General features: G+C 44.6%; 1 protein-coding gene across 1 annotated transcript in view; it reads right to left on the bottom strand.

Moving 5' to 3' along the window:
- The window catches only part of ZMAT4 (zinc finger matrin-type 4), a 125,406-nt gene that overhangs the window by 76,900 nt on the left and 22,114 nt on the right, over positions 1 to 26,392 (bottom strand). Inside the window, exon 2 of the mRNA XM_077805897.1 lies at positions 19,464 to 19,553. Within this exon, the coding sequence (XP_077662023.1) occupies positions 19,464 to 19,553 (90 nt within the window). The remainder of the gene's footprint in view (positions 1 to 19,463; positions 19,554 to 26,392) is intronic.

Genomic DNA, 26,392 nt, shown 5'->3' with positions numbered 1-26,392 from the left:
CTCTGCAGAGGTGACATCCTGCTTTAGGAAAGGCAGCCTGCCCCTTCCAGGATGTACAACTCACATCAGCAAGGGTGAAACACACCCACATCCACACAGACACGTGCACCCCCCACACCGGCTGGTCTGCTCACAGTAAGGCACCGCCACTGTTCAGGAGACCGTCTTCTGAGAATGAAGGCAGAGCAGAGACCAGCACCACAGTTTGGGTAAGTCCTATTGAAACACCCATCTAGTGTCTTGTCTACACAGAGAGTTGCAGTGCTTCAAACTAAGGTATGAATTTAAACCAATTCTGCTGAACAGGAACAAACCTTTGTGTGGACACACTGGATTTCACTTTATGTGGCTTATTGCAGTTTAGCATAAGTCAATTGGGGACAAAGTTAAGATGAACTGCAGTAAACTACTCTTAAACCCAAATGTCGTCTACACAGGGGGTGGAACCAGCTTAACTAAAATCAGTTTATTTAACTGGTACACGTTTTGTGCAAATAAGGCCTTGTATTATTTTTCCTCACTTCTTCCTTTACTCCTCCCATTTCTTTTCACAGCCTCAGTTGATAAATCCTGGAATAGGTGGATTTCACAGCCTTGGGAGGAGATACCTATTGGCTCCCTAGCTTTTCCTAACAGGAGGTTGCTGGATTTTGTAATTTTAGAATTTTGTCCCTGCAGCAATTCCACATGCTGCAAGAGTGGGAGTGGAGAAAGAAAGCTCTTTGGGGGCCCTGCCATTTACCCCTTCATCTGCTGCTCTCAGATGAGTCTCCTTAGTGATACTCTGTGCTAACAGAGACTACTTCCGTCCTCCAGGTTCTCAAGGACTCCATTTCACCATTCTCCACATCACTGGTTTTAGAGATTCCATCACTCCAGCTGCTTGACTCTGGCCTGCAAATTCAACGCTACATCAGCATGCTGTCTACTCCAGTTTCTGCTGCTTAGCCCTTTCCTCAAAGTTAACGACATCTCCCATTATGGGCAGTAGCTTAGAGCCAATACCAGTTCTGAAAGGCGCTGGGCTCTGTTGGAAGCTGTCATGCCAGCCTTGGTAGCAGGAAGGGTCTTCCCTCTAGGCAGCTATCTTGTCTCCTTGACAACCTCTTGAGTTTCTAGGCTGCCATACTTCTTTGTAAAGTGGTTTTAAAAACATGGATTCCTGTGAGGGTCCAGTCATTGGACCCTCTCTGGAAGACGTTGTGTTGTACTATAGCCAACCCGTACTGTTAAAAAATCTCAAGTTAGGCCCCAAAATCTTGAAATTGGCTTAAAGATTGTGAGATTTAGAAACTTGTGGTTCATTTGTCCTTGCTTTCTGGGTTTTGAACCTTTGGGGTACTCAGGGTCACATTTTCCAGCTTTTCTCTACAATCATGAAGACTAGAAGCTTAGTTTACCTGAATCTGAGATTCTCATGTCACAACATTTCCAGGAGCTGGGGCTTCAAGAAAAAAACCTTATATATTGTAAGATTGGTGATAAAATCATGAGAGTTTGCAGCTCTGGGTGGTGCCCAATGGAGGTGGATTCTGTAACTTCTCACTCGAAACTGAAAGTTCAAGCCTCCAGCCCTGGCATCAACCTACCAATGAGTGCCTTTACTTGTATTTCCACTGGCCCTGTCTGAAACACCATCAGTGCTCACGGCTGTCTTCTGGATCCCCACTGAAATAAAAATGCAAAGCAAAAAGCCAGCAATGCAAAATGGGACTGAGCAAGTACCCAGAATAGGAGCCTAATTATTATATACATGTTGCAACACAGATCTGAGCCATCTTAAAAGGAATATTTTCACCCTTTAATTTGAAAAAAATTTCAAGGTGTACACTCCCCCTAAGTGACAGATTTCAGAGTGTACACTCCTCTGCCCGAGTCCTGATGGGTAAGACCTGCAAAGCTCTGACATGATGAGCAGAGTTTAACATGTGACCTTCAGCTACTGACCCTGAAAATATCCCCCTTTCCAGAGGGAGCCATACTTTGCTGTTTCACGAAATCCAAATTGGTTTTGCCAGCCCAAAGATTAAATAATCCCACCAGAAAGGAACTCATCACAAAGCGCTTTGTCTCCATGCGTGAGCCCTGTCACCCTTGCATAAATTGAGAGCAGAATGTATTTTATTTCTAACCCCGGAAAGATTACTTGAGATTTCATTCTGTTACACTTTCCCCAATGACAAGACCATTCATCTTCCTGTGATTTTGTATTCATGCCTAGCCACAGTGCTAATTCATAGGCCTTCTTTTAATAACATTATAAACTTCAAAATGAATCTTGTACATCCAACAGAATTAACTTTAGTTATTCAGATGCCTGTTAACAAGTTGCTAAATGGTACAATCCTTACAAGAGACTATGCAGCTGCAGGCCTTTGCCAGATGTCCCTTAAGCAATGTTAGGGAAAAAACAAAGAAGTTTATTCAATCAATGTGAACCTCCTGTCTTCATTTCTGGGTTTCACTAAGAATAAAAGATAATATGACCCCATGAAATATAACAATACAAAACATAGCACCAAAAGCAACGAGAAGTGTCTTAAATAGGAGTTCATTTCTGTGCATCAAGAAAGCGCTGCTGGTAAAAAGCTATTTTCCATAATGCTAAGCGTAAGGGTTGGATCGCCTTCGTTTCAGCCTATGCTTCGATCATCATCTAAGCAAAATGCAAGTGCTGATTTATGGTGATTTGTATCTGGTGCTGAAAGATGTGTTGCACCTCAGAATCTCTTACAGCCAGCATGTTACTTGGAACAAACAATCTTAAACTAAGGGCCAAAGTCCACAAAATAAAATAATCCAAGTTCCACAGCTCGGACAGTGGCACAGCTCACTCCCAATTCAGGAGGGAAATAATGGATTTGCCCTTAGGCTCAGAGCTTGGAGCCCCGCTTTTGGTTTCAGTCAAAGACGTAGCTTCCAGGCTTCCCACAAAGCACTGGAGAATATACTGAAAGGAACGAGTCTTTTCAATGTCTCTGTTTCTTTGTTTCATGGCTTGAAAGGGGAACAGAGATGATGGAGCTTGTGGGAATTATTCCTTGATTCCCCCAGCTAGGAAAGGTGCAGCCGGGAAATCAGCTTTCAAATTGGTAGCCAGCTTTTGGCTCACTCATAGGCTTTTCGCTCTTCATTCCAGACGGCCAGTTTTTTCCACTTTCAGTCCCCTCCCTTGCCTCCAGAATCAAAGTCTCACAACTGAAACAGCTCAGAACCTTCTCCAAGTTTATCGTACCACCTGCTAGAAGGGCCAACACGCCATGCAGGGAGACTGAACTCTGCACTTGCCGATCCTAGAACATCGGTGTGTGAGACCCATGTGGACCCATGACTTTGCTATGGCTGAACCTCTATGTCCAACTTCCAAGCCACAGGTCAGGTCACCGTATTCTCTAGGAGCAAGGGAATGCACAGCAGCAAGAATCTCACACAGAGACCACGCCCCTGGTGCAAAAGGGTCAGTTACCAAATGAGAGTAAACTCAGATCTAGTTAGCACTATTGTAGCACTGGAACTGTAGCAGGGCAGCCTCACCTTGAGTGGATCCCTGTGACAGGCCATGGCACCACCAGTATGCCTGCCTCAGTTTCCCCTTCACAGTCTGTGTCCATTTGAAACCCCACTCTTGGGCATAATTTATTCATGTACACAGGAAATAATCTGCAGAACCCTCAGGATAAAATCAGTCTTCCACAAACCCTAAAGGACAACAGACTCGCAACAGTTATCCCTACCCCTGGCAGGGACATCATTTCCAGCTCAGCCTCCCAAGAATCTGTCTCCAGCCTGGTGCCACTCTTGGACCCTGTTCCAGGGCCTCGCTCTCTCTGCCATCCACGTGAGCGTTCCCAGATCCACTTCTTTCCCATAGCTCCTCTTCTCCCATGGCCCAGGTCAGGTCCCCTGAACAAGGGCTCCCTGCACTGATCCACCCCACAGGCCTCCTCACCTGAGAGTCCTACTCCTGCTCAGGGAAACCTCCCTCCAGGACCAACCCCTTCTCCTTAGGCTCCGTTTCCCACAACCCTCCACTCAGGCCTGCTGCAAGGGGGCTTCCCACAGCACTCTACGTACCCAGGCATTGCTGGCTGTGAATCCAACCCCTGCTGCTGGTAGCCACCCTCCAGCATCAACCCTCTTGTTTTGGACTCAGCTTTCCTTAACTAGGCTGGCTCTTCATGTCCCCAGGAGCCTCTGCATGAGCTCTCCTAGGACTCAGTGGGTTTCCCCAGCCGGGGCCAGTCCTCACCAATAACATTCTTCACCTTTTGTTCTCCCCAGCAGCTCTCTGATCCAGCTCTTCTGTATGGCTCCTGCCTCTCTCCTCTCCTCATCCGGCAGTCCCCCACCCTTCTCTGTCTCCAGCAGCTCTCCCCTGCTGCTTTCCTGTCTCCAAGTCTCTCCTCTCCTCCTTAGGCAGCTCTCCCCGACATTATCTGTCTCCTTTTCATACAGCCCAGGTGCCTCCTCTTAAACCCAGTTGGGACTGGGAGGCAGCTGATGAATCTCACGTACACCAGACCCTGCTCCCTGTTAAATGGGTAAATCACCCTATGCCAGGAACCAACAGACCTGTCCTACCTTATGGACTAACGAACTGGGACCTAGAATTCTGAGTGTGCCGGTCTCCCTTTCCCAAAGCAGCATCACGGAGGAACATGGTGTCAACTGCAGTGTCCATTATCAGAACAGGACACTTGAGCATGTTCTGAGGCTGTGTCCATAGCTGCTTTATTTACAAGCTGATATTGTTCAGGCTAAAACAGAAAGGGCTGCTACAGACAGTCTGGGTAGTTTTCCATGGACTCAGAGTATAAAACCCAGAGAGTGATGAGGAAGGGGGCATTGGTCACTGCCTTTAATTGGCTTCTCTTCTCCCCCCCCCCCCCACAAGTTGTGGGTCTCCTGGGTGTAAAGCCTGTTGACTCTCAGGTCAACACTTCTTGGATTTAATAATGTTCCCAGTCCTGGGTTAGTCTTTGTCTGCTCATCTGATGCCATCCACGCTGGCTCCCACCACCAGGAGAGAGACAGAAACTTCCTCTGACAACTGGACCCGGGTTCCAGCCCAGCCTTCCACCCTGACCTCTGAACTCTTCCTGTGAGAGGATGGATCCACAGCTTGAGCCTGAAGCTGACAACTACCAGCACCTACCCACTGTTAAAATAAAAGTTTATCTTCCCCTTTATGTTTTATTAAGTCATTTTCCCACAGACAAACCAGCAGTTTTGTAAGTCAGCTGAGTATGGTTGGTTGCCACCCAAATAATATTTTCATCATCATTTAAGAAAAGAATTCTAGAAGGAAAGCTGATTTTGTAACATGCAATCCTACCCCATCCCCCCTCATGTGTTCAGGAGAGAGAGAGAGAGAGAGAGACTTTTTGTCCCTCCCCTCAAAAATGCCTAAGTAATGTAGGGACACAACTGAAAGTCAATACAACTTATTATTATTATTATTATTATTATTTATATTATTGTAGTGTAAGTGCCCCAGTCATGGCCCAAGACCCCACAGTGCTAGGCACTGTTCAAAGACAGAACAAAAAAACAAAAACAGAACAAAAAGGCAATGCTTAAGTATAAGCTTCATGCTAATATGTCACTTAAGTACTTTTGAAAACCCCATCCAGAAAGTTTATATCACATGTGTGATTATTAAGGAGTCCAACCATGAGAAAGAACCCTGGACCTCTTAGCAATATCCATGAGATGCATCTAATCATCACAGCCAGGACACCAACCAGGCACCAGTTCATTTGGACATTTTATCATTTAACGACACGGGTGTGTGTTTTCAAGAGTATGATGGTGTCAAGGTTCCTCCCCCACTCTGAACTCTAGGGTACAGATGTGGGGACCTGCATGAAAAACCTCCTAAGCTTATCTTTACCAGCTTAGGTCAAAACTTCCCCAAGGTACAAAATATTCCCCCCGTTGTCCTTGGACTGGCCGCTACCACCACCAAACTAATACTGGTTACTGGGGAAGAGCTGTTTGGACGCGTCTTTCCCCCCAAAATACTTCCCAAAACCTTGCACCCCACTTCCTGGACAAGGTTTGGTAAAAAGCCTCACCAATTTGCCTAGGTGACTACAGACCCAGACCCTTGGATCCTAAGAACAATGAACAATCCTCCCAACACTTGCACCCCCACTTTCCTGGGAAATGTTGGATAAAAAGCCTCACCAATTTGCATAGGTGACCACAGACCCAAACCCTTGGATCTGAGAACAATGAAAAAGCATTCAGTTTTTTACAAGAAGACTTTTAATAAAAAATAGAAGTAAATAGAAATAAAGAAATCCCCCCTGTAAAATCAGGATGGTAGATATCTTACAGGGTAATTAGATTCAAAAACATAGAGAACCCCTCTAGGCAAAACCTTAAGTTACAAAAAAGATACACAGACAGAAATAGTTATTCTATTCAGCACAATTCTTTTCTCAGCCATTTAAAGAAATCATAATCTAACACATACCTAGCTAGATTACTTACTAAAAGTTCTAAGACTCCATTCCTGGTCTATCCCTGGCAAAGACCAGCATACAGACAGACCCAGACCCTTTGTTTCTCTCCCTCCTCCCAGCTTTTGAAAGTATCTTGTCTCCTCATTGGTCATTTTGGTCAGGTGCCAGCGAGGTTACCTTTAGCTTCTTAACCCTTTACAGGTGAGAGGAGCTTTCCCCTGGCCAGGAGGGATTTCAAAGGGGTTTACCCTTCCCTTTATATTTATGACACGCCCCCCAAATCTCAGCTAGGGTGAAACACTGGCTGGGATTTCTTCCTGGAGCTCTAGGAAAAACAGAGTTAATAAGACACATGCATCTCTAAATATACTACCAAGTACATAAAGACTAACAATATTTTCCACATCTCAAGGACGATTTTAACCAGTTGACTCTGGGAAACTTTCACGGGAGAGTGCATCAGCCACTTTGTTAGAAGCTCCTGAGATGTGTTGGATCTCGAAATCGAAATCTTGGAGAGCTAAACTCCACCGAAGAAGTTTTTTGTTAGTTTCCTTGACGGTGCGAAGCCACTTCAGTGCAGCATGGTCGGTTTGCAGGTGGAAACGCCGTCCCCAAACATATGGGCGTAGCTTTTCCAGAGCGTAGACAATGGCATAACATTCTTTTTCAGTGACTGACCAGTTGCTTTCCCTCTCAGACAGTTTTTTGCTGAGAAACACTACAGGGTGGAATTCTTGATCAGGTCCTTTCTGCATTAAAACTGCTCCCACACCACGCTCGGATGCATCTGTGGTTACTAGGAACGGTTTGTCAAAGTCTGGGGCCCTTAGCACAGGGTCAGACATGAGTGTCGCTTTAAGCTTGTTAAAGGCCTTCTGACACTTTCCGGTCCACTGAACAGCATTTGGCTGTTTTTTTTTGGTTAGGTCTGTCAGTGGGGCAGCGATTTGGCTGTAGTGCGGTACAAATCGTCTGTAATAACCGGCCAAGCCTAAGAAGGATTGAACCTGTTTCTTTGACTTTGGGACAGGCCACTTTTGGATAGCATCCACTTTGGCCTGTAGGGGGCTGATAGTTCCTTGACCCACCTGGTGTCCAAGGTAAGTCACTCTGTTTAGGCCTATTTGACACTTCTTAGCCTTAACAGTTAGTCCTGCCTCCCTTATGCGCTCAAGGACTTTTTGTAGATGTTCCAGGTGGTCTGCCCAGGAATCCAAAAATATGGCCACGTCGTCAAGATAGGCGACTGCATATTCTCCTAATCCCGCTAGGAGACCATCTACAAGTCTTTGGAAAGTGGCGGGTGCATTTCGCAGCCCGAAAGGGAGTACATTAAATTCATACAGCCCGAGATGTGTGATGAAGGCTGACCTTTCCTTGGCAGATTCATCTAGCGGTACCTGCCAGTACCCCTTGGTTAAGTCCAAGGTAGAGATGAACTGGGCCCGTCCCAGTTTCTCTAATAGTTCATCTGTGTGTGGCATTGGATAGTTGTCTGGGCGAGTTACAGCATTTAGCTTACGGTAGTCCACGCAAAAACGTATTTCCCCATCTGGTTTGGGAACTAGAACCACTGGAGATGCCCATGCACTTTCAGAGGGGCGGATTACACCCATCTGTAACATATCCTGGATCTCCCGTTCTATAGCAGTTTTAGCTTGAGGAGACACCCGGTAAGGTTGGACCCTAATTGGGTGAGTATTACCTGTATCAATGGAGTGGTATGCCCGTTCAGTCAGTCCTGGGGTGGCTGAGAATGTTGGCGCGTAGCTAGTGCACAGCTCCTGGATCTGCTGTCGCTGCATACGCCCAAGGGTCATGGAGAGGTTCACCTCTTCCACACCACCAGCACTTTTCCCTTCGTAGTAGACACCTTCAGGCCACTCAGCGTCGTCTCCTCCCTGGGCTGTAAACTGACAAACCTTTAATTCTCTGGAATAAAAGGGCTTTAGAGAATTAATATGGTACACCTTAGGCTTCCGGTTGGAGGTGGGGAATGCTATGAGATAATTAACAGCTCCCAGGCGCTCCTGGACCGTGAATGGCCCTTCCCACGATGCTTCCATTTTATGGGCCTGGAGCGCCCTTAAGACCATGACCTGGTCTCCTACTTTGAAGGAACGCTCTCTGGCATGTTTATCATACCAGGCTTTTTGCTCTTTTTGAGCATCCTGTAAGTTTTCTCTAGCAAGGGCTAAAGAGGTTCGGAGGGTGTTTTGTAGGTTGGTTACAAAGTCCAGAATGTTAGTTCCTGGAGAAGGTGTAAATCCCTCCCATTGCTGCTTCACCAACTGCAGTGGCCCCTTAACCTCACGGCCATATACAAGTTCAAATGGGGAAAACCCTAAACTGGGATGTGGTACAGCTCTGTAGGCAAAGCGCAACTGCTGCAACACTAGGTCCCAATCATTGGAGTGCTCATTTACGAATTTACGTATCATGGCCCCCAAAGTTCCATTAAACTTCTCCACCATGCCATTTGTTTGATGGTGGTAAGGAGTGGCAACCAAGTGATTTACCCCATGAGCTTCCCAAAGGTTTTTCATAGTTCCTGCCAGGAAATTAGTCCCTGCATCTGTGAGGATGTCAGAGGGCCAACCTACCCTGGCAAAAATGTCTGCTAGTGCCTAGCACACACTTTTAGCCCTGGTGTTGCTTAGAGCTACTGCTTCCGGCCATCGGGTGGCAAAATCCATGAAAGTCAGTATGTACTGCTTTCCTCTGGGTGTCTTTTTCGGAAAAGGACCCAGAATATCCACAGCTACTCGCTGAAATGGAACTTCAATGATGGGGAGTGGCTGGAGAGGGGCTTTGACCTGGTCTTGGGGTTTTCCCACTCTTTGGCACACCTCACAAGACTGGACATAGGTAGAAACATCCTTGCCCATTCCCTCCCAGTGGAATGATCCCCCCAAACGGTCTTTGGTCCTGTTCACCCCAGCATGGCCACTAGGGTGATCGTGGGCTAAGCTCAAGAGCTTGGCCCGGTATTTAGTTGGAACTACCAACTGTCTCTGAGGATGCCAGTCTTCCTGGTGTCCACCAGAAAGAGTTTCCTTGTATAAAAGTCCTCTTTCTACAACAAACCTGGATCGATTAGAAGAGCTGAGAGGCGGTGGGTTGCTCCGTGCCACCGTCCAAGCTCTCTGGAGGCTTTCATCTGCTTCCTGTTCGGTCTGGAACTGTTCCCTTGATGCTGGAGACATCAGTTTCTCATGGGATTGTGGACCTAGGCTTGGTCCCTCTGGAAGCGATATAGGGGATGGAGCTGTTTCTGTTGACTGTGAACCGCTCTCCGCTGGTGCACTATGTGGGGATTCAGGCTCCGGCTGAGCCTCTTGTGTTGGGTTATCGGCTGCTGCCAGTTCAGGGTCGGTGGGGCCCTCTGGTGTTGAGGTTGCAAGTACTGGATTCAGTGCTGACACTGGGTCTGGTGTTGGTTGTTCGGCGGGTTCCGGTTCTGGGACTGGTTCCGTCTGGGTCTCTGGGACTGGATCCACTACTGCTGTTGCAGACATTGGCCTGGGGTCCGGGTCCATCACCTCTGACCGGGTCCTGATAGAAGTTTCCGGAACAGAGCTAGGCCTCACGGCTTGTTTAGCCTGGCTGTGGGTGACCGTTCCCACCCTCTTGGCCTGCTTCACATGCTTCGCCAAGTCTTCCACCACAGCATGGGGATGGGATAATCATCATAGACTGCAAAAGTCCACATTCCTGACCAGCCCTTGTACTGGACAGGCAACTTGGCTGTAGGCAAATTGAAAGAGTTGGACTTGAAGGGTTGAATCGTCACTTGGATCTCTGGGTTGATTAAATTGGGGTCCACTAAGGAAGCATGGATAGCTGACACTTGTGCTCCGGTGTCCCTCCACGCGGTGACCTTCTTCCCGCCCACACTCACAGTTTCCCTCCGCTCCAAGGGTATTTGGGAGGTATCTGGGCCTGTGGACCTCTGGTGTGATTCCGGTGCAATGAACTGTAATCTGTTGGGGTTCTTGGGGCAGTTGGCCTTTACATGCCCCAGCTCGTTACATTTAAAACATCGTCCAGCTGACGGGTCACTGGGGCGAGGAGGGTTGCTGGAGAACGGGGTGGTGGGACGATAAGGGGTCTGGAGGGTTCTTTGGGAGGTAGGTGGGGCTTTAGGCGGCCCCCAGTAATAGGGTGTGGTCTGGGGTGGTCCCTTCTGGTCTCTGCTCCAACTGCGACCAGTTTTCTTCTTCTCTGCCACCTCCACCCATCTGGCTCCAATCTCTCCTGCCTCAATTACAGTTTTGGGTTTCCCATCTAGGATGTATCTTTCTATTTCCTCAGGAACACCCTCTAAGAATTGTTCCATTTGCATTAGGAAGGGCAAATTTACTGGAGATTCAACACTTGCTCCTGATATCCAGGCATCCCAATGTTTCACAATGTGGTATGCATGTCGGGTAAATGACATGTCTGGTTTCCACCTTAGGGCTCTGAACCTCCGACGAGACTGCTTGGGTGTTATCCCCATTCTGACTCTCGCCTTGGATTTAAACAGTTCATACTTGTTCATGTGTTCTTTAGGCATTTCAGCTGCCACCTCAGCTAAGGGTCCACTGAGCTGCGACCTCAGCTCTACCATGTATTGGTCAGTAGAGATGTTGTACCCAAGGCAGGCCCTTTCGAAGTTTTCTAGGAAGGCCTCAGTATCATCGCCTGCCTTGTAGGTGGGGAACTTTCTGGGATGGGAAGTGGTACTTGGAGAAGGATTACTAAGGTTTGTTGGGATATTCTGCTGAGCCTTTATCTTCTCCATCTCCTCCACATACTTCCTCTCTTTTTCCTTCTCCTCCAGTTCTTTGTCCCTCGCTTCCATAGCTCTCCTGTGAGCAGCCGCTTGGTGTTGTTCTGCCTCCCTTTCTTGTTCCTTCTTCAGCCGCATGAGTTCTATCTGTCTTTCATGTTCCCTTTGTCTTTCCTCAGCCTGAAATTTGGCTAATTCGAGCTGTAGTCGAGCCGCGGATTTTGCCATTCTAACCTCTCTGTTTTTAACTAACTTTACACCCGAGGTTTAGAAATAAACAAACAAAACTTGGCTGTAAACTTTTGCTGTGCTGGAATAGAATACCTATTCTCTGATAGTGATTGTCAGCCTACAGAAAAAGACAATTCCCTTGTCTCTGCTCTGGGCCCAAATTAAAGCAAAAAACCTCCAACTACTTGGAAACCTGCTTACCCAGCCCAAAGAAAAAAAAATTCCTTTTCAAACCTGTGCTCCTTGTAAAACAAAAAAAATCAAAATCCTAAAAAAAAACCCTGCCACTTTTGTCTCCAGACAAATGGGTAGAGCACACACCCCCTATTTACTTTTAGGAAGAAAAGAAAAAAAACCAAAAACTCTGGGTTGGAAGACTGTGAATTTCCCTGCAGGAGTTAAGTACCCTGCCTCCAGGCAAAGAAAACCTGCAATTCACAAAGATAATCCCCTTTTGTCTCTGCTTGGCCACAAAGCAGAGAAAAGCCAAGCTGCTTTCAGTTTCAAAGCTGCTTTCTGGACTTCCTTTCCACAGGAAAAAAAAAATTCCTTTTTAAAATCTGTATTTCTAGTTCAAAAAATCTCAACTGGATCTCAAAATGATTTCAGGTTAATCCCACCACTATGCCACCATGTCAAGGTTCCTCCCCGACTCTGAACTCTAGGGTACAGATGTGGGGACCTGCATGAAAAACCTCCTAAGCTTATCTTTACCAGCTTAGGTCAAAACTTCCCCAAGGTACAAAATATTCCACCCGTTGTCCTTGGACTGGCCGCTACCACCACCAAACTAATACTGGTTACTGGGGAAGAGCTGTTTGGACGCGTCTTTCCCCCCAAAATACTTCCCAAAACCTTGCACCCCACTTCCTGGACAAGGTTTGGTAAAAAGCCTCACCAATTTGCCTAGGTGACTACAGACCCAGACCCTTGGATCTTAAGAACAATGAACAATCCTCCCAACACTTGCACCCCCCTTTCCTGGGAAATGTTGGATAAAAAGCCTCACCAATTTGCATAGGTGACCACAGACCCAAACCCTTGGATCTGAGAACAATGAAAAAGCATTCAGTTTTTTACAAGAAGACTTTTAATAAAAAATAGAAGTAAATAGAAATAAAGAAATCCCCCCTGTAAAATCAGGATGGTAGATATCTTACAGGGTAATTAGATTCAAAAACATAGAGAACCCCTCTAGGCAAAACCTTAAGTTACAAAAAAGATACACAGACAGAAATAGTTATTCTATTCAGCACAATTCTTTTCTCAGCCATTTAAAGAAATCATAATCTAACACATACCTAGCTAGATTACTTACTAAAAGTTCTAAGACTCCATTCCTGGTCTATCCCTGGCAAAGACCAGCATACAGACAGACCCAGACCCTTTGTTTCTCTCCCTCCTCCCAGCTTTTGAAAGTATCTTGTCTCCTCATTGGTCATTTTGGTCAGGTGCCAGCGAGGTTACCTTTAGCTTCTTAACCCTTTACAGGTGAGAGGAGCTTTCCCCTGGCCAGGAGGGATTTCAAAGGGGTTTACCCTTCCCTTTATATTTATGACAGATGGGATCATGCCTTAGCCATGTCCAAGCACAATTGCAGGTTTCAGGGACTTTCTTGCCTCCAGTTATGGAGGTAGCAGCCCGACAGCTCACAACTGCAGTAGACTAACCTCAAAAATGACAACCCCTATGAGGGATGCATCATGCATGACTACTTTGTGCCATGTGATGAACTAACAAGAGGATTCCGCTCAGACAGGAATGGAGGGGGATACACACAGGGACCTTGCTTTAGAAACCCTGTAGAGTGTGGTAACTCAGGATGGCAACATCTCTGCTCTTCCTGTCTCTATTGCTGCTAAAGAAGAAATTGTAGTCACCCAACACTAATTCCTTTACGCCAAGCAGTTTATACTAGATGGAAATTTCAGTTAAAAGCGTTGCACAAGATATGCACATTATTAGAAGTATTTAGGCTTTCAAACAGAGCATTTTTCTTTAATTTCTGTGTAATTATTCCACATGAGTTAAAGCATATATTAAAGCTTTCACCAGGAACTATAAAAAATATGTAGAGTACAAAAAAGTGATGTACTGATAAGTTATCTGCTAGTTCACAATCTGAGCTTCAAAAAAAAAAAAAAGCAGCCTCTATCCTTTATGCTTCTTTCATAGATACCAACCCTTGTTTCACTTGTTTCACTGTCTGTAGCATTCCTTACAAGGCATATGGTGCTCTTTGCAATATGTTTTGATCTCATTTCTTATGCTTCCTCAGGCAATTCATGTCTTAATAGCATCTCTCCGCCCCTTCAATAAGCGTAGTCGCCGACTAGGGCTGCCTGCCATACTTCTTAACTGTACCTAATAGTACAAACGGGACCAGGAAGAAAGTACGAATGGATTTCTCCCCATCCCAACCTCTGCCCCAAAGCATACAAAAAGATTCCATCGTCTCTGTCAGTCTTAAACGGGGCCCATTCCCTATTTACAGGTGACGGGGAAATCCGGATGAAAACTAAATTTGCCAAGTCAAGTCATGATTGACTTTAAATTTCAGAGCCTGTGACCTTCTCAAATTGTGACCTAGTCCCAGCCTGCGACCTTCTCGAATTACTTTCAGCTGAAATGTGAAGCACACATTTAAAAGAAAAGGTCAATGACCACTCAGTATGCCAAAGACACCAGGTTTGTTTTACAAAAAAAATTAAAACAAAAGGCTGCCTAATAATTGGGTTGTGTAAATTCAGTGCTTTTTCGGATGAAGGTTTAATGGCTGCTTAAGGAATGGAGCATATTTTCATAAGCATCAGATAATGGCAAATATTATCCTCCACATTATTTAAAGGTCAGCTGGAAAATGATGTTGATCATGTACAGTTGGAAAGGCCTATGTCATCAGAGATGTAAAGCTGAAACAGACGTTGCTTCCTTGAAACCTTTTCCCTTCGTATCATCTGGAAGACCAAGCATTTACTTTCATAATTACAAGAGGTAGGATACACTCCAGGAAGTTTTTGGAAAATGTAGGGGACAATTTCCTGGTGCAAGTGCTGGAGGAACCAACTTGGGGCAGAGCTCTTCTTGACCTGCTGCTCACAAACCAGGAAGAATTAGTAGGGGAAGCCAAAGTGGATGGGAACCTGGGCGGCAGTGACCATGAGATGGTCAAGTTCAGGATCCTGACACAGGGAAGAAAGGAAAGCAGCACAATACGGACCCTGGACTTCAGAAAAGCAGATTTTGACTGCCTCAGGGAACTGATGGACAGGGTCCCCTAGGAGAATAACATGAGGGGGAAAGGAGTCCAGGAGAGCTGGCTGTATTTTCAAGAATCCTTATTGAGGTTACAGGGACAAACCATCCCAATGTGTAGAAAGAATAGTAAATATGGCAGGCGACCAGCTTGGCTTAACAGTGAAATCCTTGCTGATCTCAAATACAAAAAAGAAGCTTACAAGAAGTGGAAGATTGGACAAATGACCAGGGATGAGTATAAAAATATTGCTCGGGCATGCAGGAGTGAAATCAGGAAGGCCAAATCACACCTGGAGTGGCAGCTAGCCAGAGATGTTAAGAGTAACAAGAAGAGTTTCTTCAGGTATGTTAGCAACAAGAAGAAAGTCAAGGAAAGTGTGGGCCCCTTATTGAATGAGGGAGGCAACCTAGTGACAGAGGATGTGGAAAAAGCTAATGTACTCAATGCTGTTTTTGCTTCTGTCTGTCTTCACGAACAAGGTCAGCTCCCCGACTACTGCACTGGGCAGCACAGCATGGGGAGGAGATGACCAGCCCTCTGCGGAAAAAGAAGCGGTTCGGGACTATTTAGAAAAGCTGGACGTGCACAAGTCCATGGGGCCGGATGCGCTGCATCCAAGAGTGCCAAAGGAGTTGGTAATGTGATTGCAGAGCCATTGGCCATTATCTTTGAAAACTCATGGCAATCAGGGGAAGTCCCGGACAACTGGAGAAAGGCTAACGTAGTGCCCATCTTTAAAAAAGGGAAGGAGGATGATCCTGGGAACTACAGGCCAGTCAGCCTCACCTCAGGCCCTGGAAAAATCATGGAGCAGGTCCTCAAGGAATCAATTCTGAAGCACTTAGAGGAGAGGAAAGTGATCAGGAACCATCAGCATGGATTCACCAAGGGCAAGTCATGCCTGACTAATCTAATTGCCTTCTATGACGAGATAACTGGCTCTGTGGATGAGGGGAAAGCGGTGGACGTGTTGTTCCTTGACTTTAGCAAAGCTTTTGACATGGTCTCCCACAGTATTCTTGCCAGCAAGTTAAAGTAGTATGGGCTGGATGAATGGACTTTAAGGTGGATAGAAAGCTGGCTAGATTGTCGGGCTCAACGGGTAGTGATCAATGGCTCCATGTCTAGTTGGCAGCCGGTATTGAGCGGAGTGCCCCAAAGGTCGGTCCTGGGGCCGGTTTTGTTCAATATCTTCATAAATGATCTGGAGGATGGTGTGGATTGCACCCTCAGCAAGTTTGCAGATGACACTAAACTGGGAGGAGAGGTAGATTCGCTGGAGAGTAGGGATAGGAAACAGAGGGACCTAGACAAATTGGAGGATTGGGCCAAAAGAAATCTAATGAGGTTCAACAAGGACAAGTGCAGAGTCCTGCACTTAGGACGGAAGAATCCAATGCACCGCTACAGACTAGGGACCGAATGGCTCGGCAGCAGTTCTGCAGAAAAGAACCTAGGGGTTACAGTGGGCGAGAAGCTGGATATGAGTCAACAGTGTGCCCTTGTTGCCAAGAAGGCCAATGGCATTTTGGGATGTATAAGTAGGGGCATTGCCAGCAGATCGAGGGACGTGATCGTTCCCCTCTATTTGACATTGGTGAGGCCTCATCTGGAGTAGTGTGTCCAGTTTTGGTCCCCACATTACAAGAAGGATGTGGAAAAATTGGAAAGAGTCCAGCTGAGGGCAACAAAAATGATTAGGGGACTGGAACACATGACTTATGAGGAGAGGCTGAGGGAACTGGGATTGTTTAGTCTGTGGAAGAGAAGAATGAGGGGGGATTTGATAGCTGCTTTCAACTACCTGAAAGGGGGTTCCAAAAAGGATGGATCTAGACTGTTCAGTGGTAGCAGATGACAGAACAAGGAGTAATGGTCTCAAGTTGCAGTGGGGGAGGTGTAGGTTGAATATTAGGAAAAACTTTTTCACTAGGAGGGTGGTGAAACACTGGAATGCGTTACCTAGGGAGGTGGTGGAATCTCCTTCCTTAGAAGTTTTTAAGGTCAGGCTTGACAAAGCCCTGGCTGGGATGATTTAATAGGGGACTGGTCCTGCTTTGAGCAGGGGGTTGGACTAGATGACCTCCTGAGGTCCCTTCCAACCCTGATATTCTATGATTCTCTAGAGTCACAAAAATAGACCATTTTCTCTGCAAGGAGGCCAAGGTACCCTTTTTGGTAACGTATGTTTTTACAGAGAAACATAACTGGGCTCCAGTAATATCATACTCAAATAACTGCATTTTTAATATTCATTAAAGTTGTTATACCAATAAAATAAAAACCAGCAGGATCTTATTAAAGGGAAAAAGGCAAAATACCACATTTATTGTGAATACAGAAAGAATCATAGTAAGCAGATAGTTATAGCTATAACATTCCATTCAATCTCATATTTATTCACACATTCATACAAACACACACACACAGGTTCTGCAAGGTTGTTATCATAGTTACCAGCCTTAGAGTTGCTCATGCCAAGCCACTGGCCAGGTGGCCTGGACATGAGGAGGGAGCAGGGCCTTGTCAGATGCTCATCTGATGCTCCTGGAAGTTGGTTTGCAGAATCAGACCCCAAAGTTCTCACTTTCTAGAGTCCATTTTTATAGGAATTTCTTCCTATGCCAGTCTATGGGAATTGCTTCATCATGCTGTTGCTGAATCAATCAGCAGATAGCACATTCCTGATGGCTCCGTGCTGCTAGATGTTATCTTGTTCTTTGGTTCTCCCATCCTTGAGGCTGTTGGGTGGATTCCAGTCTGCCCGGGGGGGGGGGGGGGTTTCCTCTGGTTATTTCCACTTGACCCCTTCTTCAGCCGATGGACACTGGATTCTTAGGCTGGCACCTCCCTGATCATTCAGTTATTATCCACACCAAGCATCCATCCACATACATCCTCTATCTCTATTTTAATCACAATTGTTAATACAACAAAACGGCAGGGAGTCTCTGGGTGCTGTTTCTGTTGTTACAGAGTATTGCTTTGAGTCTCTCTCTGTGAATTGCTTTGAGAACAGACTCTGTCTTAGAATGTACTAACACAATTAGCAGCTTGCAAGTTTCACACATAGAGGGAGAGAAACAGTACCAAAAACCAAGAGACCTCTTAATTAGTAATACCCTGGAATTTAAACTATGGGGAATCAAACTCATTTGTGATTTTAATACAGAACTTCTTTAATATGATCCAACAAAGTCACTATGCCGTGACATCAGTAACACTACCATCAAGCTGAAATGAGCGGGATACAGCTGTGTCCTCGACACGGTAAAGATGTTATCAAGCTGCCTTCAAGAGACGGTCTAAATATCTCAACTCTGTGGTTCCACATGGATACAAAGGACTGGATAATATCTGAGCAGGGACAAGCATATTCCTCCTTGGAAGGCCTGGGAGAGGACAATCATAACAGACTGAAACAAGTTCTGTTGTGCAGGAACAACACTCTGAGCTTAGAAGAGCCAAAGGATACATAAGGGAAGCAAAATTGTCACATGGCGATCACCTAATGGACAGATGGGGGATATGATGTATTACATAGACACAGAGCATATAGACTTACGGGGTGTGTAGGACAAGGGCAGGCACAGAGCTGTCAGAGCAAAGTCAGGGTGGTTTCTTATGAGCAGGAGAAAACAGGAAGTCAAATGGGCTTCAGAAGCAAAAAGGGTGAGCACCTGGATGCTGAGCAATGTGCAGGGAAGGGTTAGGATGGAATCAGAAAGCAGGTTGGAGGCACCAAGGGATGATGTGAGAGACCCCAGGCGGGCGCTTTCAACACGACCCAGATCTGAAGAACGGATTGTTTCACAGGAAGAAATATTTTTAGTGTGATGTCCATGGCTTTTGCTGCCCAGCTCCCATGAATATTAAATCTCCCACACCAAACTGTTTGTGCCCAGTGATCTAAACTAGAAAGAGAGAGATAGCAATGAGGGCAAATCAAAATGGACCTAAGTGAAAGGATCTTGAGATGGGCAAAGAGAGAAGCTGTCACAGCCAAGTACGCAGAGAATTGCCAAGAAACTGAAGTTCATCCATTCAAAGGCCATACGGGAGAGTGGAATAAGGGTTACAGGACACACTAGAATGGAAATTGCTCACTGACGTGTATTTCTTCCTTCCTCGTTTTCATTTGACTAGTTACTCTCCCCCATGAATCTCTCTCTAGCTGCCTCTCTCACACAGTGCTTCCCTCTGCTATCACTTGTTCTCTCCCTGATGTTTTTTCCCCTGGCGTGAGAAAGTTGTACACAAATATCATCTGAATGTATGGAACCTGAAAGGACTTCAATCCAGACTGACGGTGGAACAGTTACAGAACTTTAACCATCACAATTAAAGAGCAGGTTTTACTACCCCAAATTCAAAGGGAACTAGACTGAAAGTGCCATCATCCATGTAGTCATTATCCTTTCAGTCGTTTCCACTGCAGTTCACCAGCCAACAAGCTAAAGGTGTTTCAGGCAGCATGATCTGGCTCTGAATGCACACTATAGGTGTGTTGTGAGGTCTCTCTGTTTTAGAAACGACCAAGTAAAAACTAAAAGTTCAATTACTGGCAGGTCATATTTTCTGTATCATTTATGGAAAATTGTTTCAAGTAACTCAGCATTTCAGCTACCCCAACTCTTACCTCTGAAGCTGTTACAGGAGTACATGCCTTTGCACAGGGGCGCCAATTCACAAAGCAGCGCAGAATAAGGCTCTGAAACATACTCACGTTTTCTGATCGGAGCTTCTTGGCCGGGCAGCCTCCGTCTATGGGATGTAGCATGTAGTAAAGTCTGACTTTGCTTGCGTGTTTCCGACTCTGTGAAGGAAGAGCAAAAACTGGTGAGGCAACAATCAAAACATTCTTACTGGACAGCAGAGAGAACCAAAACTTGAATGAGATTTATCAGTCCCCTTGAGAAATATCAATCATGGGATGCGAGAGGAGGAAACCCTTAGTAAATAACTCATTCAGAGAACATTTCACAGGGCTTTCACCAAGGCTGGGGAACAGAGTTTAATCCTGGAAATATTGTAAAGCCATCAGATACAGAGATAAGTGGTACAACTTCATCTTGAATGCTGCATTCAGTCCTGGTTGCCCAGCTCCATGAAGATAGAGCAGAAATGGAAAAGGTTCAGAGAATGGCAACACAAACTATTAAAGGGAAAGAAAGATTTCCATCCCAGGGGAGATTTAATAACAAAGGATTAGACATTTATATGAACAACTGGAACATCCATAATTGCTGTACTTAAGATAGGATAAAAATGTATAAGGGATATAAAACCTAATGCTCCAGGAAATAAGTAAACCAATAACTGCATAGGGTTAGGGCAAAACTTCCTCTATGGGCAAAAAGAAAAGGAGTACTTGTGGCACCTTAGAGACTAACCAATTTATTAGTCTCTAAGGTGCCACAAGTCCTCCTTTTCTTTTTGCGAATACAGACTAACACGGCTGCTACTCTGAAACCTATGGGCAAATTAGCAGATAATTGTGCATTAGAGCTTTTATGCCTTCCTCTGAAGCATCTGGTGCTGTCCACTGCCAGAAACAGCATACTGGACTAGATGGACCTTGGTCTGAGCTAGCATAGGAATCCTGATTCTCCTTCTCTCCTTTTTTTAGTGGTAGTCTCAGATAAACCTTGCCCAATACTCTGAAAATCTGGGAGGTTGACTGTTCCTGGAACTAAGCTCCACTGGCAGGGAAAAGGCCCAAATTAGTTCCATAGGTGTTAAAAAAACAACCCCCCCCCCCCAAACCAATCCAAACATACTGCTTTCAAGTGCAAATGCTCTGTTTTGTTTGATAACAGCCCTCAACCTCTCAGAAAGTGGCAATAAAAGATTTGTGGACTTAAAGAAGAGAGACCCCAGTCACCCCCAGGCCCAAGTTCCATGTGAGGCACTAACTGCTCCACCATACAATACGCTTCCCAGGTATGAACTCTTCCCAGGTTAGCAACTTAAGGGCTGTTTCCCCTCCCCCAAGAATATTTAGGACAGTGTTGAAGGGTGAAGGACCTGCTAGGTCCTCAGGTCAGTCAAATGCAAGTGAACAATACAGTACACGTGCCAGTGGCACCAGGAAACCAGCATGCTGACCAGCTATGACACAGACCGGCAGTGACATGGTGCCTAAGTACTCTGATAATGGGCACATGACAAAGGTGAGATGGTTAGAGAGAGAGAGAATAACGATTAGTCACTGTGACAGCATCTCTGCCAACTGTCTTAGGATAGCTTAGGAACAGAGCGAATAGCATCGACATTCTGTAATATATACAACAAACAACAACCTCTGATGGCAAGAATTTAGCAGTATAAATATTCCAGTTTTTAATGGCCAAAAACAAACAACACTTAGAAATAGGCTGAGAGCAGTTAAACTCCAGACCTGGTTATTTCAGTTTCAGTTACAAGAAAAAAGAAAAGGAGGACTTGTGGCACCTTAGAGACTAACCAATTTATTTGAGCATAAGCTTTCGTGAGCTACAGCTCACTTCATCGGATGCATACCGTGGAAATACAGACTAAGACGACTAACACGGCTGTTACTCTGAAACCAGTTACAAGAAAAGTGCCATTGAGGCAAAAAGAAACCTGAAAACAACAATTACTTTAAATTGCATGGAGGGTCAGTTTCATGGTATTTCTTGCATTAATAATTTTCCATTTTATTCAAAGTCATTACTTTGATTCAAACCGCATTTGTTTCATGCTTCTAGGAGTGGCCAGTACCAACCTCCCTCCTGGTTAATTAAACCCCTTGCCCCTTAGTGCTCCCAATTCTGCTAGAGACAAGACTCCTTCCCACATTTATTTTTATGTCTGACAGAACCCCAAGGCCTTCAAAGAGAAATACTCTACAGCAGGGATGCAGAAGAGTTGTCTAATTTGTGACAGAGAGCACACTTTGTGTAACGCTTTAATAAATCTCCTACATTATCAAGTTCTTCTGGCAAAGTCATACATCCATCAAATATGTGTCTCCTTGAAATCATGTGTTAACCCAGAGCAAGGAACATAGGTCCACCCCAGCAGGATGTGCTGAACAGACACCTAAGCATTCCCAAATTATTCATACTGCAGGAAAGTTTCCAAAGGGCTTGTTTCTGTGCAGAAGGGACAGAAAACGTTTGGAGGGGCCTAGGTGGGATCATTCTTTTTCCAAGCTCATAGGAGGGAGCTCGTAAGTGCTAGTTCCACACTGTGTTCTGGACAGCTGAAAAGGGAAAATGAAATGTGCTCCTCACATTAGTAAAAATCCTGTGATTTTTAATATATCAAAGAGGGATTAAAGCTTCCACAGCAACAGCCCTAAGTTGCTGCAGACAAGTTTTCAGGGTCTCACTTAATCAGAATCCTTGTCTTCCTGTAGATCTAAGGGAAGAAATCTGCAGCTAACAGACACGCATACAAAATCCAGACATGCACAGCAGCTGCTATTATGCAAACAAGTTTGCTCTGAGTCTCCATTTTTGAGTGCCCTGCAGAACAACTGCACCACTATATTATAATTTCAGATCACAGATTTGCAATTTTAAAAAATTAAATTACCATTAATGAGTGGCGGAAGAGTTTTTCCATGGTGCGAACGTGGAGCTAAATTTGTATGCGTAAATGTGACTCTGCATTTTAAGCAGGATCATGCAATAAATTAAAATAAACAAATAAAAAGATGGAACAAATCCGTGAAGATAGTGGATAAATAAATATAGATAAATAGTGGAATGTATCTTTCCCCACCTTTTCTTCTTATAAGGTTTGAGAATATGGATTTTCCCTGACAGACCTCAAATCTGTCTGTGGGCAGAGCTAAATAGAGGAAAATTCAAATGCCTGCATTATCAAAGATTAAAAGTCAAGACAAGTGATTAAGTAATTTAAAAATGACAGAGTAAATCCACTTGAATTTTAAAGGATTGAGCTGTGCAAGTAAGTCCCATATGTCACTGGTCCCACCGAGTTTCTTCCTCAAACTTGTCGCAATAGCATATGAACTTTTCTTTGTGTTTCACTCACTAGAGATTTGCACGACTGGAAACCTGGGGCCTGATCCAGCACCCAGTAAAGTCAGTGCAAAGGCTCTCATTGATTTCAGTGGGCTTTGGATTGGGCCCGAACTGGGCAGGAAGTATTGACAAGTGACATTGATACTGCGCATTTGGACGCAGTACATAGCACTGAACGGGCCTTGTTCTCAGCTGCACTGTGGGGCACGGGTGCTTTGTACTGTACCGATTATGTAAAAGGGGGCTGCCAGTGAGCACAGCCCACTGACAGACCCCTTTGCACTGATAGAATGGTACCAACAAAAGAGAATCAGGCCCAGTGTTGTTATGATGCTCTGAAGATATTGAGTAATGGAAAGCTGAGAGTGCAAAGCATTATCACTAGGACAACGTTGCTTTTCTTTTTTGGTCTGTTTAGTTCTGTGCTTCGTGCAGTCTGGCAGTATGTAGCTATACTCTGCTATCTCGCTGAGTTTATATGCAGTTCAGAAAGATTATTTTTAAAGATTAAAAGACAAGATTTTAGTAATCATTTTAAGTGTTCTTTTCTGGATGAGACAAAGTCCTGTACAATAAGTGATCTCAAAACACCATCATTAAAAGGCAACCAAAGTGCCATCTCTATGTAAAACAGCTCTCTCCTTTATTAGATGTTTAGATTTACATGTGCTGAAAATGGGAGAGTATATGTTCTAGGCATAACTTCAAAATCGAGTTCAATAAAGATCCCTCACATAAATGAACTGCGGCTCATATTATCCAACAGAGATTTGCTGCTAGACTAGAGCTCAGGACCTATCCCAAACCTTTGCAGGTATTTAGTAAGCCTCTCATTTACTGTAAGGGGTAGGAGATAGTGGGGCAGATTTGTCAACCCACTTTATCAGTGATACTTCCTGCATTTATATGTGTATTTATCACCTTAATAACTTGTCAAGAGCAAAGTGATTATTTACAACATCCTGCTTGCAAACAGTCCTGCTGGTCCCTCCAAGCTGCAGACTTGAAATCTGCAGCTTGGAGGTGTTGGAAAGGGTAAGTGTTGAGAGGTAGTGATATGACACGGGCTGACAGCTTCTCTGCTGCACTGTGCTCTGCAAAGAACTTAAAATGCCACTGAGCAAAACGAAAAGGAGTACTTGTGGCACCTTAGAGACTAACCAATTTATTTGAGCATAAGCTTTCATGAGCTACAGCTCACTTCATCTCACAAAAGCTTATGCTCAAATAAATTGGTTAGTCTCTAAGGTGCCACAAGTACTCCTGTTCTTTTTGCGAATACAGACTAACACGGCTGTTACTCTGAAACCTGTCACTGAGCAGAACAAATTTCTTCAGGAGAGAAAAGTGTTTTGAATCGAACTTGGGGGCCCAGTTGAACAGCTTCTATCCCTTCACCATGTTTCAGAGAACAGAGGGGCATGAAGACATTTAGATACTACAGCAGTGAGTATTGTTGATGCTAATACATACATACAAAGTGCCCCATTTCCTCCTCGTTACATGCTTTGAGTCAGTTCTGTGTACAAAGATGCCATAGGAGATTCCTCCAAACTAAATGAGAGCCATGGTAGGTTGGTATAACTCTCCATCTACTGACAGTTTGCAACCATATTCTTGTAGATGTCAGGGGAAAAGAGCCTACACCAGAACCATTTACCTGAATTCGGAGGTATTTGGATAAAATGGGACCTAGGCCTGGACCCCTGATTTTCCCCATCTCTTTATCTGTAATAGTTCCTGAAAAATAAAAAGACCTGATTTACAGTTTAAAGACAAAAACAGGCACATCTATAAGACTGCCAGCTCTGGAACAAGAATCCTCGTCCAGAAGAAATCTACTGATTCATCTGCTGTAGCCCCAAAAGTTGTCCTCAGAGTGCGCTGTGTTTCTCTGAGTCTGAGTACTTCTTTAGTGGCTGAATCAAGTGCTATGCACTTGACATTTTTACTTCTAGTCTCTGTACTAAAGGAACTATCTTCAAATGGGAAAAAATTCTGCTTAATGTAATGCAGTTTAAAGACAACTTTCTCCAATGAAAAGAGCAAGGAAAGGGGCTGTTTTCCTTCTGCAACAACAGAGATCTGCGATGTCAGAGTTTAGGTACTATGCAATAAGAGCCATAGAACCAAATAGATTAGATAAAATAACTACCTGTCCAGACAGATAGATAGATAGATAGGTAATCTATCTACTTACCTACTTTGAATTTCTTTAATACAGCAAAGGTGATATAGAAGCAAAACAGCAGTGATTTAATGTAGGACAAACAGGAGTCAAACTTGCAGCATAAAGCCAGATTCATCCTCTTGAGGCTGGCGTTATAAATCACAGTTCTGCAACAGGCTTTTATTTAGAGAGAGAGTGCAGCACCGTAGGTGAGATTATACAATTACATTCTCTGCTGGATAATAGCAGCAAGCAGGTCCCAGGAAATTAAAGACAATGGTAGTTTCAGGCAGAGTAGCTCTGCTTATTCAGATAGGAAACATTTGGTCTCTGGCACTGGGAGGGACCAGGGACAGGAGCTATTTTGCTTTTTATTAACAAAAGCTCTATCGATTGATCTTTCTTAGAGTTTTATCCTGCCGCCCTTCATCATAGTATCTGGGCACCTTCTGTGCAAAATCAGTAGCAACAGCCATGCCCTTACTGGATTTCATTGAGTCTCTCGCATGTCAGACCTCTGTTTGGGATACTGGTTTGTTTGGTTTATATGTGGGGAGCGGGGACTGATGGGAGCGATGTTCTTGTACATTTAAAAAAATCCCCTCATTTCTCTAGTCTAATTGGTTGCAGCACACAAGCAGCTTTCTTCCAGCCAATCGGCACGCCACAGGCCAGGAACAGGAATGTGTCCATTGCTACTTTATTCTAATTTAAGATGACCTGGCAATATGAAATATCTCCCAATCCTGCAAGGGATTTCTTGAACACCCGAATGGGGCACAGGGTTCCAGAAGTGGCCACATCAAGTGCCAAATACAGAGGTAAAATGATGTCCTTACTCCTACTTGAGACTCCCCTGTAAATACATCCAAGGATCACATCACCCCTTTAGGCAACAGCATCAAAGATCTATTTTCCATAAACCCATGTTGACTGGCATAAATTATATTACCCTCCTTCAATTCTTTACTAAATTGAGTCCCATATCAGCCATTCCATTAAGTTATCTGGGATCTGTGTCCTCCTAGTATCCGTATAATTACCTGGGTTGTCCAGTTTAGCTATATTAAATACTGGCACAACATTAGTTTCTCCAAGACCTCTGGACCTTCCCCACTGTTTCAAGACTTTTATTGAACATCAATATTAATAATCCACAAGGCACCTGAGTCAGTCAGCTCCTTTAAAATTCTTGGATGCAAGTTATCCAGACCTGATTATTTAAAAAATGTCTAAACTTGAGAAGATGCTGTGTAACATCATACTGAGTTACTGTTGGAATGGAAAGTATTTCATCAGCATCATATGACGAATATATCATCTGGCTTTTTCTCAAATGCAGAACAGAAATATGTATTGAACAGTCCTGCCTTTTCAGCATTGTTATTGACAATTCTACCATTCCCATCTAGGAACAGACTCATACCATTATTAGGGTTCCTTTTGTTCCTACTACACTTAAATAAT

Source organism: Eretmochelys imbricata, chromosome 26 (assembly GCF_965152235.1).
Source record: "Eretmochelys imbricata isolate rEreImb1 chromosome 26, rEreImb1.hap1, whole genome shotgun sequence".
Taxonomy (NCBI): domain Eukaryota; kingdom Metazoa; phylum Chordata; order Testudines; family Cheloniidae; genus Eretmochelys; species Eretmochelys imbricata.
This window is presented reverse-complemented; position numbering and strand designations above follow the sequence as displayed.